The 11,248-nt window shown below is 40.5% G+C and overlaps 2 protein-coding genes across 3 annotated transcripts; both read right to left on the bottom strand.

The window, feature by feature from the left end:
• Positions 1-1,214: 1,214 nt before the first annotated feature.
• On the bottom strand, positions 1,215-4,952 carry LOC110486673 (elongin-B). The gene is made up of 4 exons (XM_021558443.3): positions 4,761-4,952; positions 3,198-3,332; positions 2,796-2,904; positions 1,215-2,549 (listed from the first exon to the last, which is right to left on the bottom strand). Exons 1-4 carry the CDS (start codon positions 4,761-4,763, stop codon positions 2,437-2,439), a joined length of 360 nt encoding a protein of 119 aa, XP_021414118.1. The 5' UTR covers positions 4,764-4,952; the 3' UTR covers positions 1,215-2,436.
• Positions 4,953-6,520: 1,568 nt separating this feature from the next.
• Positions 6,521-10,672, bottom strand: LOC110486672 (uncharacterized). 2 transcript variants are annotated; one of them, XM_021558442.3, is made up of 12 exons: positions 10,579-10,672; positions 9,859-10,060; positions 9,691-9,723; positions 9,363-9,481; positions 9,116-9,224; positions 8,958-8,996; positions 8,811-8,864; positions 8,406-8,639; positions 8,148-8,254; positions 7,902-8,067; positions 7,724-7,802; positions 6,521-7,170 (listed from the first exon to the last, which is right to left on the bottom strand). In XM_021558442.3, exons 2-12 carry the CDS (start codon positions 10,012-10,014, stop codon positions 6,803-6,805), a joined length of 1,464 nt encoding a protein of 487 aa, XP_021414117.3. In that variant the 5' UTR covers positions 10,015-10,060; positions 10,579-10,672; the 3' UTR covers positions 6,521-6,802. The 2 variants fall into 2 exon arrangements, with proteins under 2 accessions (XP_021414117.3, XP_021414116.3); XM_021558441.3 differs by having other exon boundaries at positions 10,462-10,670.
• Positions 10,673-11,248: the final 576 nt, after the last annotated feature.

Genomic DNA, 11,248 nt, shown 5'->3' on the forward strand with positions numbered 1-11,248 from the left:
CGCCAGATCAGAGGCAGTAGGAATGACCAAGGATGTTCCCTTGATATTAAGTGTGTGAATTGGACCATTTTCCCATCAAAATGTAGAGTACTTTTGGGTGTCAGGGAAAATGTATGTAGTAAAAAGTACATTATTTTGATTTAGGAATGTAGCAAAAGTAAAAGTTGCCAAAAAATATAAATAGTAAAGTACAGATACCCCCCCCCCAAAAAAACTACTTACGTAGCACTTTCAAGTATTTTTTACTTAAGTACTTGACACCAGTGGGTACGAAGAAAAATGCTATAGGTGCATGCTGCCACCTACTGTTTTGGCTGTATCAGCCCAAATAATTAAAACTATACTCAATTAAACTTCTTTATTCAGATTCAACTGCCAATGCCCATCCCGACAGGCGCTGGGAAATACATTCTGCTGTAGCTAGCGTAATACAGTAAAAAAGTACATCACCCTCTTTTGGCGGTAGTATAATACACTATCATAAAATCCTGAACATTTCCTAATTTTACTGCTGAACGGATTTTATTTCACCATATGAATGACAGAGTGAATGGCACAAAAGCATTTCACATAATAGTGTGCATTAACGAAAGCAATAACAATATACCATACAGGGGCTGACAAATGGGTTGTTTGTATGTCAACAAAAGGACTTTGTGGTTGTCCTGTTTTTAAAAGAGCATGTTGGCGAACTATTTCCATCATATCTTAAGAGAATGATAACCACAACAGATTGTTGACTCAGACAGTAATTTGTACCTTTGTTTATCACGAAAGATGAGTGGACCAACGAAACGATCGAGGACCACCGAAAACATGCTAAATACCCTATTTACTGATGTTTAGTTAATTCATTTAAATATAGTTGATGCAAAAGGACATGCTTGCTCAGCCAACACACTAAATTACAGGTTAGCTAGCCATTAAACATTTTACCAAGGTAATTTATTAACAAATATTAAAGGTAACTAATAAATAGGATATTATTGTGTTATAGCTAACTCGCTAATCCACTTCATCCTCAATTGTGTAAATTAATAAAGTTACCTACCTGACCCTTTATCTATATAAATTAGCTAGCCACATTTTTGACTGGCTCTCATCCAGCCTGCTACAAACACATTCTCCTGCTGTAGCTAGTTTAATAGATTAAGCAAGTGCAAGAGCTCATCTCTTTCTGGCTGTAGTATAACACTACCATACAATCTTGGCAATTTCAAATTTCACTGAACTGATTTTATTTCACCATATGAATGACAAATACCAAGTAAAGTGAATGGCACAAAATCTTTCACAAAGTCCATTAGCAATATACCACACAGGAGGTGACAAAGAAAATGTTTTTTTTTTTTAATGTCAACTCAAGACAATTACAGGTGTTGCTTGTTTCATAAAGTCCTGTTTTAAAAGAGCTTGTTGGTGAACCATTTCCATCATATCTTAAAAAAAGGGCATGACAACCACCCTAGTCAGGTTGTTGAATCTAATTGAGAGTTTACACCTATTTCAATTCAACACCAGTAATTTGTACCTTCATGCTTGTTTATCACAAAAGATTAGTGATTCCTGCCTGTCTCTTTCCCCTGAAGGTTTCCATTTACACTTCAGCCCAAAAAAAAGAGGGAGAGAGGGGGGGGGGGGGGGGGGGGGGGGGTCAAATTGGTACAGTTTTGTATAGAGAATCAAGGGGAGAAAATTACACAGGAACTCCAGTGCAAAGGTTCAAAGGTAAAGAAACAAGCAAACAAAAACCAGATAGTGGGAAAGCTTAATACCTTTACACTGAAATAAAAACTGACGATTGTAAATCTTCACACCATTCTGTGTGTGTGTCCATCCGTGTGTGCAAGTACATGTGTTCTGCTATACATTTTATGTCATGGCATCAACATGTTTGTGTGTTTATTATAGATCCATTCATGCGTATGTTATCTAGATAAGCTAATAACAAACTCACAAACCGTTTGTTGCTCCACATACTACCACCAAGGAGTAATTAAAAAAAACGCTAAATTGTAATATTAATATTGAATAAAGAAAAAAAAGCAATCAGCAAGAGGGCATTCTAAAAATGTAATAGCCACTCCCTTCTCAAATCCCCACCAAGCCAAAACACAGGCTACACCCTCCAAAAGCCTAGTATGAATTAAATTAGGAGGTACTTTTCATTTTCCCCCAACCCCCTTACTGACAGTGGCCTGACAAATTAGAAATGTTTGTTGAGGGATCTTGTGAGTGAATCTAAACATGCGTGAGGCTAGTTCAGGAATAACATGAAAATACTCTGTGTGAGAGGGAATTCATGTTCTTCCTGCAAAGTTAAAGATCTCACCGGTACACTCGCATGTTACCCTAAAGCAGTCTGTAAAGCCAGCCTACCTAATCCAAAGCACCACTTCCCAGACCCCCTCCCCCCCCCCCCCCTCCCTGCTTCCTTCACTGCACAGCCTGCTCATTGGCTGTGCTGCCAGAGTCCTGAGGCTTCATGACATCAGGAAGCTCTGGGGGGCTGGAGAAGGGCTCAACCCTCAGCTGCTCAAATGCATCATCTGAAAGGGAGGGAGAGATTTGTTTGATAAGGAGAGAGTGAAGAGTATCAAAGGGAAACAGAGGAAGCAAGAGGCATTAGTAGAGGGATAAACTTAGGGGTGCAAGGAAGTTGTAATTTGTTTCTGTTAAACAAACTATTTCACAGCCATTCTGACAGACATCTTGCAGCTCAACATCAGAATAAAACAGAGTGAATGTTTTGAAACACGGGGCAGATACTACGTAACATAAAAATTAATACTCACCACCGAGACGGAAAGCTAATCCAACAGTCCCTGGGGCCTGAGGTCTGGCTGTCTGATTTGTGAAGCCACAGTCTCCAAGAGTCTTACTATCCTCCAGCAACATGTCATCCTGATACAAGAGAGATGTCAGAGCAGAGGGTAGATATGTAACACCACCATCAAGTTAACCATTTAATCAATATACACACGCACCACAAATGAGGGCAGGAGAGAGAAAAAGAGAGGAGCAGACTTTGGGGTATTGTTTGGGTTTAATAAAATCAACTTCCTCTTAGACTTGGGGAGTTCCTACATCACAAATCTTTTTATATATACAAATAGAACAAATGACTCATTGGCCTGGCCATTTCTTACTCCCCCACTTTGTAATTGTCCTCCACAAGGGGTATGCACTCTATATACCTTGTACAACCTCTGTTCCTCCGGTGCCCTCTTTAGGATACCCTCCACTATGCGCTTCAGCTCGTAGACCGTAGTGGACTCTTTGGCATCAGTGAAGATGGTCGTCTTGTGACGCCGGATCATCAGAAACACATCCTAAGACAACAGCAAGTTAGGGAGTTAAGACAAAAAATAAAGTTTCCCAAACTTTTAGTACCAGGGACCACTATGCCGTTGCTCTGTGTTTGCTAGCTAACTGACCAGTGAACAATAAGAAACACTCGAATAGGACTGTGAAACGTGCCGCTGCCTTTGCCATTTCATTAATTGTCTAGTCAATGGCCTATGATTTGTATATGTGGAAGCCTTTCTTGAACCAATGTAACTGTTTGATGTTAAACCATCTCAGTAGAGGGGAAAACTGAGCAAACAGCAGCCAAATCTGCCACATAGGCTTCAGCCGGGTGACTGCCCCACATGCGCTCGTTCATCATTAGAAGTGCTAGAGAGCCATCTTCCTAATTATTAAAGGCCTCAAGCCTGGGCCGGACCCAATAATGTCGACAACATGTAGGGTTGGAGGATAGTGGGTAAAGTACAGTTAAATTATGGGCTTCAATATTTGGGAGAAACAGGGTTTCATCATTTAAGGTTGGGGATCGTGCAAAGTAAATTGGTATAGACCGCACCACCAACTGTAAATCCCAGTTCCACCCATGTTTGAAAAGACTAGGCTTAACTTGAAGAGGAAAATGCTACATTTCTTGACTGACAAAATGACGGTTGACTATGAGCACATTTTACCTAAACTTGGCACCAGTTAATAGCTAGTTGATTAACATTGGCTGGTTAACATTGTCTTCAAAAGCTAGTAGCTAGCTAACTGTTAGCTAGCTACATAACGATGCTGGACACAAAATGTCAAAATACCTAGTTACCAAGCTGGCAAATGTATAACGTTAGCTTGCTAACTAATTAAATAGCTAATGGGATGTTTGTGTAGCTAACTAGTCAGCAAAAAATATCTAGGTAATATTGCATTACTTGTTCAGTTAGCCAACAGTAGTAGATGCCAGACAACGTTAGCTAGCTAGCCCATTCACTCAATGCTTCACTGACGTGTGGTAATATACGCTTGACACCAAACGAATAGCAAGCCATCTGGGCAGTAGCTAACGTTACCTAGCTAGCTAACGTAACCTAGTTTCTATGGACATGGAAAGTATGTTCGAGTGTCACCAAGGCTAGATAACTAGCTAAATGAGACAGGTCTAGGATAAATTAGCAAGTTTCCTTTCTTTTCAACAAGTCAGGCAGTGAACGTTTAGCTATAATTAGCTCGTCTAGTTAGACTAAAACAAAACGCTGATTGCAGTTAAACAGCTACTGTTGACTTGCTAGTTACCGTTAGCTTAATATGCTGCGAAACAAAAGGAGTCCATATCAAGCGTTTCCCACCATATGTCTAAATGGAGGGAATTAACGGTTTCTACATGTCAACATTTACTTCACCATAGTAGCAAAATGCCATAAGAATGTCAAGTCACAGTTTTAAAATAGATTATTTATCTCTTCCTCACTCACCATTTCTCTCGGTCGGTTGCGCCTCCGCTATCCCACGCTGCACTGCGAGAATCACAAAACGCTCTCATCCAACAGTGGTGTATAACACCAGAGATACTTTTTATGAGCTAGGAAACTCCATTGAAATCGTATTAACGACCATTGTGCACGTTGCCCATGCTACGTCAATGGACAGCGCGGTGCCTTCTGGGCGATTCTTGGACAAGGAGAGCTCTCCTTCAATGAGTGAATGGGAGTCAATTGGCCGCTAACTAAAAACTCAACATTAGCTTGCATTTTGTCAACAAGAAGTACAACATTACAAATATTTTCCGATATGTGCGATAATTAACTTGCTATCTGGAATCGTGACATCGCGTTCTTTGGAGAAAAAAATGCACGTTTCTCTACTCATACCCTGACTTTGGGAAGGGATTTTATGACGATTATTTTAGCAACAACGTGACGAAACAAGACAACGTCAACGCGATTGGTCAACAGTCTGCTGGGTGGGTCGTTATACGTGCCTCATTCATTACACAATAGGATTCCTATCTCCTTTCTCTAATATCTCTGATCCTTCCCATACCACAGCGGAGGGTATTCAGAGAACTAGTAATGGCGTATTTTTGTAGGCATTAACTCACTCCACAGGCAGAAGGGGTAACCATCTTTGCGAACTCCGCCATGGTTCGTTAGCCAAAGCCTATTGGGAAATTAATGGCGGTTTTGAATATACGCCGATAATAAAGTATGTGGTTAACACAGGTTTAGGAAATCTAACGTTTTGTTCTGAGATAATCTTCATCAGTTTACGTCACTTTCTGTGCATTTATGAATTCATAAAGGTAATGTTAACTGACTGATATCTCATATTACAAAATATATAAGACCTCCTCAGACCTTATTTTAGGCAGTTATTCCAAACCCCTATTATTTCCCCAACTAGAGGTAACTCATTACCGGGTTTTAGAACTACAAGTTGGCGAGATGTTTACCAATTAAGTACCAAAACAAGAGTTTATTGGTCATATTCGGGTAAATTCTATTGGAAAATTGAGGTAAATTCTGTTTCGTTTAAAAAACGTTTTGCAACAGAATCGGCGGACTGAATACACCCCAGCTGTCCGTGCAGTGAAGTAAAAACTCAAGCTTTGTTTTGAGAATATTTCATAATTGTACATTTTGTTAAGCTCCAACACCGGCATGCTCTACAATGAAGGGACCCATAATAAATGCATGCTTCATAATGTAAGTATCTTTGTATAAACAAATGTTTGTTTTTTAGATTGTTCAGTCTCTTATTCAAGGCATAAAACAAACATTCCTTCAATAATCCTGCGTTCATAACCAATTGGGGAAGGTAGTATTTACCAGTTGTGAAGTCGTAAATCCCAGTTAGATACATTCACAAGCTTTGAACTCGCCGATTGGCTAATGGCCAACAAACTACGTCAACCATAAAAAAAGTACAGCTATGATTGTAAACAATTAAGTGTTCAAAAACAATAACAAGATTGCTTTTTATAAATAATGTTGTTGCATTTAACTGCCGAAAATGCTGTTATGGAAGTAATTTCCTTAGTATGTGACGTCAGAGGTCAGCGTGTGGGAGAAGTCAGAGCTCAGGGACGATAGATACGTTTCCTACTACTAATTACCAGTTGGAGGAGCATTCAAGTGGATTTTTCTAAGATCAGGTAAGGTGAAAATATCTACAGTATATGCTACAATAACGTAAGGTGAAAATGTCTATACTTCAATAATGTACTACAATAACGCATGTTTGGATTCATTTACTGGAAGAAAAAAATAAAGTTTACAGTGAAAAATAAAGACATTGCTTTTAGGATAAGCTTATCACTATTCCATCATCTATGCTGCTATGCATTATGTTTTGACTGATTTTGAATTGATCCAGTTGGTTCATAAACTCCTATCATCCTCCTGTGTAACAATCATGACCCAGTACACCAGCCAAACAACCATAAGACAAGTGTTTCTAATCAAAATGATAAAAATAAAAACTACACCCCCGATAGAGCGCTCATCCAATCAATTATTCAGTTTTCCATGGCATGATGTTCTTCAGAGGATCGCTCACTGTTGGTGTTACCCTCCGTGCTACCGTCGGGGTTACCCTCCGTGCTACCGTCGGGGTTACCCTCCGTGCTACCGTCGGGGTTACCCTCCGTGCTACCGTCGGGGTTACCCTCCGTGCTACCGTCGGGGTTACCCTCCGTGCTACCGTCGGGGTTACCCTCCGTGCTACCGTCAGGGTTACCCTCCGTGCGACTGTCCGGGTTACCGTCTGGGTTACCATATGTGTTACCGTCAGTGTTGTTACTCTCTGTGTTGCTTCTTAAAAAGGAGACCCTCGTAACAGTGCTCTTTCCAGCTGTTTCCTTTCCAGATTCAATGCCAACGATGTCTGTAATAACAGATAAACACAATATGATCAACCAATTACAATTATGCTAGTAACATAACATAAGACAATTACAATTTAGAACAGTTAACACACCAAATACTCACTTGAACAATAGATATGTTGACAAAGTTATTCTCAAACCTCTTTAGGAAAGTGAACAGCTGGTGCGCGATCTCTAATATTAAGTAAGTCTCGAGGTTCTGCTCGCCTGAGTTATGCCTCACGATAAGCTGTAGACCATACTATTTACCAAGAGTGTTTACCTGTATAATAGATATTGTATTACCTCAACTACCTTGTACCCCTGCACATTGATTCGTTACTTGTACTCCTTATAAACAGCATCGTTATGGTTTTTAATCTCATTACAATTTCCTTTTTTACTTAGAGGCAGTTTTGTGAGCCAATACTAACTAACTTCCATCATACTGGACACAGAGACATTATATCCAGAAGTTCATCTGAAGCAGGGGAAGTTCCCAAAACCCTGAAGTGTCCCTTTAACCACCACCACAGTGTGAGATATGTCGTATTGTACAGGGATTGCGCTCACCTTGCGGATCAGTGTCATGCCCACCCTCTTGATTTGACTGGATTGCAAAGGAACTCTCTCTGAGCTCTGCAGGACTGAACTGTAGGAAATATAAAAAGGACAGGCAGAAACACACCCATTCAATTGAAATTCAATCCATTATGATAAAAGTTAAGCTATAACTACAGAGTAAACTTACAGACAGATCCCTAGGGGTGGTGACCGGCTGTGGTCCTTTGCAGCACAGCAGAGAGAAAGGTCTCTGCTTGGTCTTGGGGTGCTCCTTGAAACACAGGCTGAAAACCTTTGCAGGGAGGCAGACATCCCAGTTGTCTGGATGGTCCTTCACAAGATCAGACACCATCCTGTTGGGGTGAAGGCCACCATGGTCAAAGTTGAGTATGACATTAAAAACCAACCAAAGGAATGAGTCTAAAACACAAACCTGCTGATCAGGGTCTGTGTGGCCAGATCCAGTGATCCAACTTGCCGATGACGGTATAAGAGAGAGAACCCCCTCAGCTTCAGATGACTGTTTAAGGCAAGGTTGATCTAAAACATGAATAAATATAAAAACACCTCATACGATTGTCTAATGAACCACTCTGGACCTATTGACCGCTAGTGCATATATGAACTAACCTCAAGATTGTTGCAAGGTATGTGTAACAGTAAGTATGTGACAAAATATATTTTGCCTCACCTTACTGGTAAACTTCCTCTTTAGTCGAACAAGGATTCCAAAAGGGAAGCCAAAGTGAGAGATGACTTCAGCGACATGCTGCGCTACCTCAGTAGAGCTACAACCTCTCAGGGGGAAGGCCTCCACCCATTTGGAGTAGAAGTCTGTCAAGGTCAGAACGTACTGGTGTCCGTTCGGTGTTAGGGGCAGTGGCCCTCTAATGTCCATACCCAGCCACTCCCATGCCTCTGTGATCTGGGTAAGAATGGGAGACAATGTATAGTACTGTTTTAATGACACTCTTATTGGTTTTCGATCCAGAGTGAGACATATTAGAAAAAGACAGGCCAATGAATCAATGATCAACTTGGAGGCTCTATCCCTAACCCTGTATTAGAGACTGAATGTTTACACATCCTTCATTACCTCTATTATGTGCTTGAGAGGTGGAAGTTGGAACTCCATGTTCTCACATGCCACCTGAAAATAAAGTGCATTGTTTATCAAATTCTTAGCATAAGCTATTGGTATATAGCATACGCTACAGGTTATTCCAGTGAGCAAACAACTTACCTTCGGGGCAACATCATCTTTGAATCCCCAGCGAATACTCTGCAAAGATCAATATGAGGGAAATGTTATTAAATGTCTACATAATGCAAAAACCCAGTAAATAATCCCTGTATATCTGGCAAAGCAACAGTCCAATCAGACCACCTAGAGCCACTCACGTGTGGTAGACAGTAATCACTGTGGAAGAAACCTGGGAGGGATTCAGCCATTTGGATTTCTTCATCTACATGGATATACCAACTTGAAGAGGTAACTTTTTCTGGAGCTCTGATCCGTCAAAATAGAAGTTGACAATTGAAAAAGCAAGAACTAGAACACAGGTAGAAACCATACTGCTCTACAGTGACATTGTGCATTCCAAAAAGAGCAAATGTAACTTTCACTTAAATTCACAAGGTTATTTACTTAGCATTGTCTTTAGCCGGCTTGCTCGTCTCTGATGTGACGGTGGGGCTTGGTGTTGTGACCGGTTCAGCCACTGTAACAGCATGGGCAGCAGTATACTTCTCTGGCAACCCATCACTCTGCATGCCAAAAACAAAGATAATGACCACCATTACTGTGTGGACGATTGTACTTTAAACATGTGTAGGCTATTAATTTACATATCAATGCTTCACTTACCAAGTGAAAACATAGCTGAGTTACATCAAATGCAATACCAAGATGGACACTAATGTGCAATGTGTGATGCAAAATACAGCCACTGAGTTAGCCTCTTCCAGTGCCTTACCCTGGCTCTTCTACTCTGTGGGTGGATGGATGCCTGTAGAAGGAACACATTTAATTTAAATCACACTTTACAATATTGTACATCTAGTTATCATAAACCGTATTATTTGTGTAGTTAGTTCTGACTTTGGGATGTATCTCACTAGATACATGTTTGGTTTCAGCGTACCTTCTTCTTTTGAAAGTTCTCTGGGAAGTCAAAAATGGTCGGGACTGCGTCTGGCGTGAGACGTTGACGTTTGTCCATCCGGCAAATGTACTTGTCTTCAAAGTGAATGGAGCACACACGGTGGTGGTGTTGCGGATTCCAGTCTTTCCACTTCATATTAATAATCCATCGCTTGCGTCTTTCAGGGTCATTTTTGGGGAAACTGTTACCAGAAACATTAATACACCAGCAAATTGGTATCACAAAAGTATCACATGATGAATAGTAAATCCATAAATGATTTGTAGATTTATAAGAGAACAGTATCGCAACAGAACATATAATCCAGCTAATTAAGCTTTTTTGTCATAGGTTTCCTCCTGCACACGTACGTTATTTGTACTAGCTAGCTATAACTTTTACTTCAGCTAACAATACCATAGCTAGCTACCGTACCCCATAGTAGGCGTCACAGTTATGACCAAATAATTGTTACTGTTTCAATTACGTTGGTAACCAGTTTATAAAATCAATAAGGCACCTCTTGGTAGCCTTGGTATATAGCTGATATACCAAGGCTAATAGAGTTAACGTGTCTCTCTCGAGCAAGACGGTAAAACGTACCTAAAAAATCCTACATCAGCTTTCGGACCGCGATTTTTGCAGTTGTATGCTGAACATAGTGTTGGCATTTTTGTCGCTGTGTGAAATGAACAACTATAAAATACGAGGCACAACTACCTAGCTAAACGAAGAGGTGATGATGCCGCCGGATGTTAATGTTTTTTACACGGGCTGCTCTTGTTCTTCTTCGTGTAGTTTTCTGGCAGACTACACGCTTTGTTGCGTATTGCTGCCTTTCACAGGTCGGAGTGTGAATTGCAAATGTTCTTCACAAATTGGGCAAACATAAAACGCACCATCTACGTCCATCTACGTCTACATAAACGCCACTTTTTACGGTTGCCAGGTATTCATAACCCGCACACAACTAGCCCAACATGGTTTTTTTTCTGCAGCAAGGGGAGTTGCCACATTTAGGCCAAAAAAACTTTTGCGTAACATTATCGAGCAAATTAAGAAGAAATATCGGCATAATTTGTAACGACGTAAGAAGAACAATTCGGGTTGCCATCAAAATTCTTGAGAGCTAAAGGGACTAATAAAGGAATTTAAATATCGCAAGAGAAATTATAATTCGCCCTCATTAAAATAATTTTCCATCAATGGATGACGATTTAACTAATTTGACTGCTATGATTAAACAATACGGCCCGGGGAGGTGAGGAAGGCTATAACAGCTAAATGCTGTTCTTTACGCACGACACACCGTGGAGTGCCTGGATACAGCAATTAGCCGTGGTATATCGGCTATATACCACAAACCACAGAGGTGCCTTATTGATATTAT

The sequence above is a fragment of the Oncorhynchus mykiss genome, chromosome 13 (genome assembly GCF_057628025.1).
Source record: "Oncorhynchus mykiss isolate SJ-2025 chromosome 13, ASM5762802v1, whole genome shotgun sequence".
NCBI lineage: Eukaryota > Metazoa > Chordata > Actinopteri > Salmoniformes > Salmonidae > Oncorhynchus > Oncorhynchus mykiss.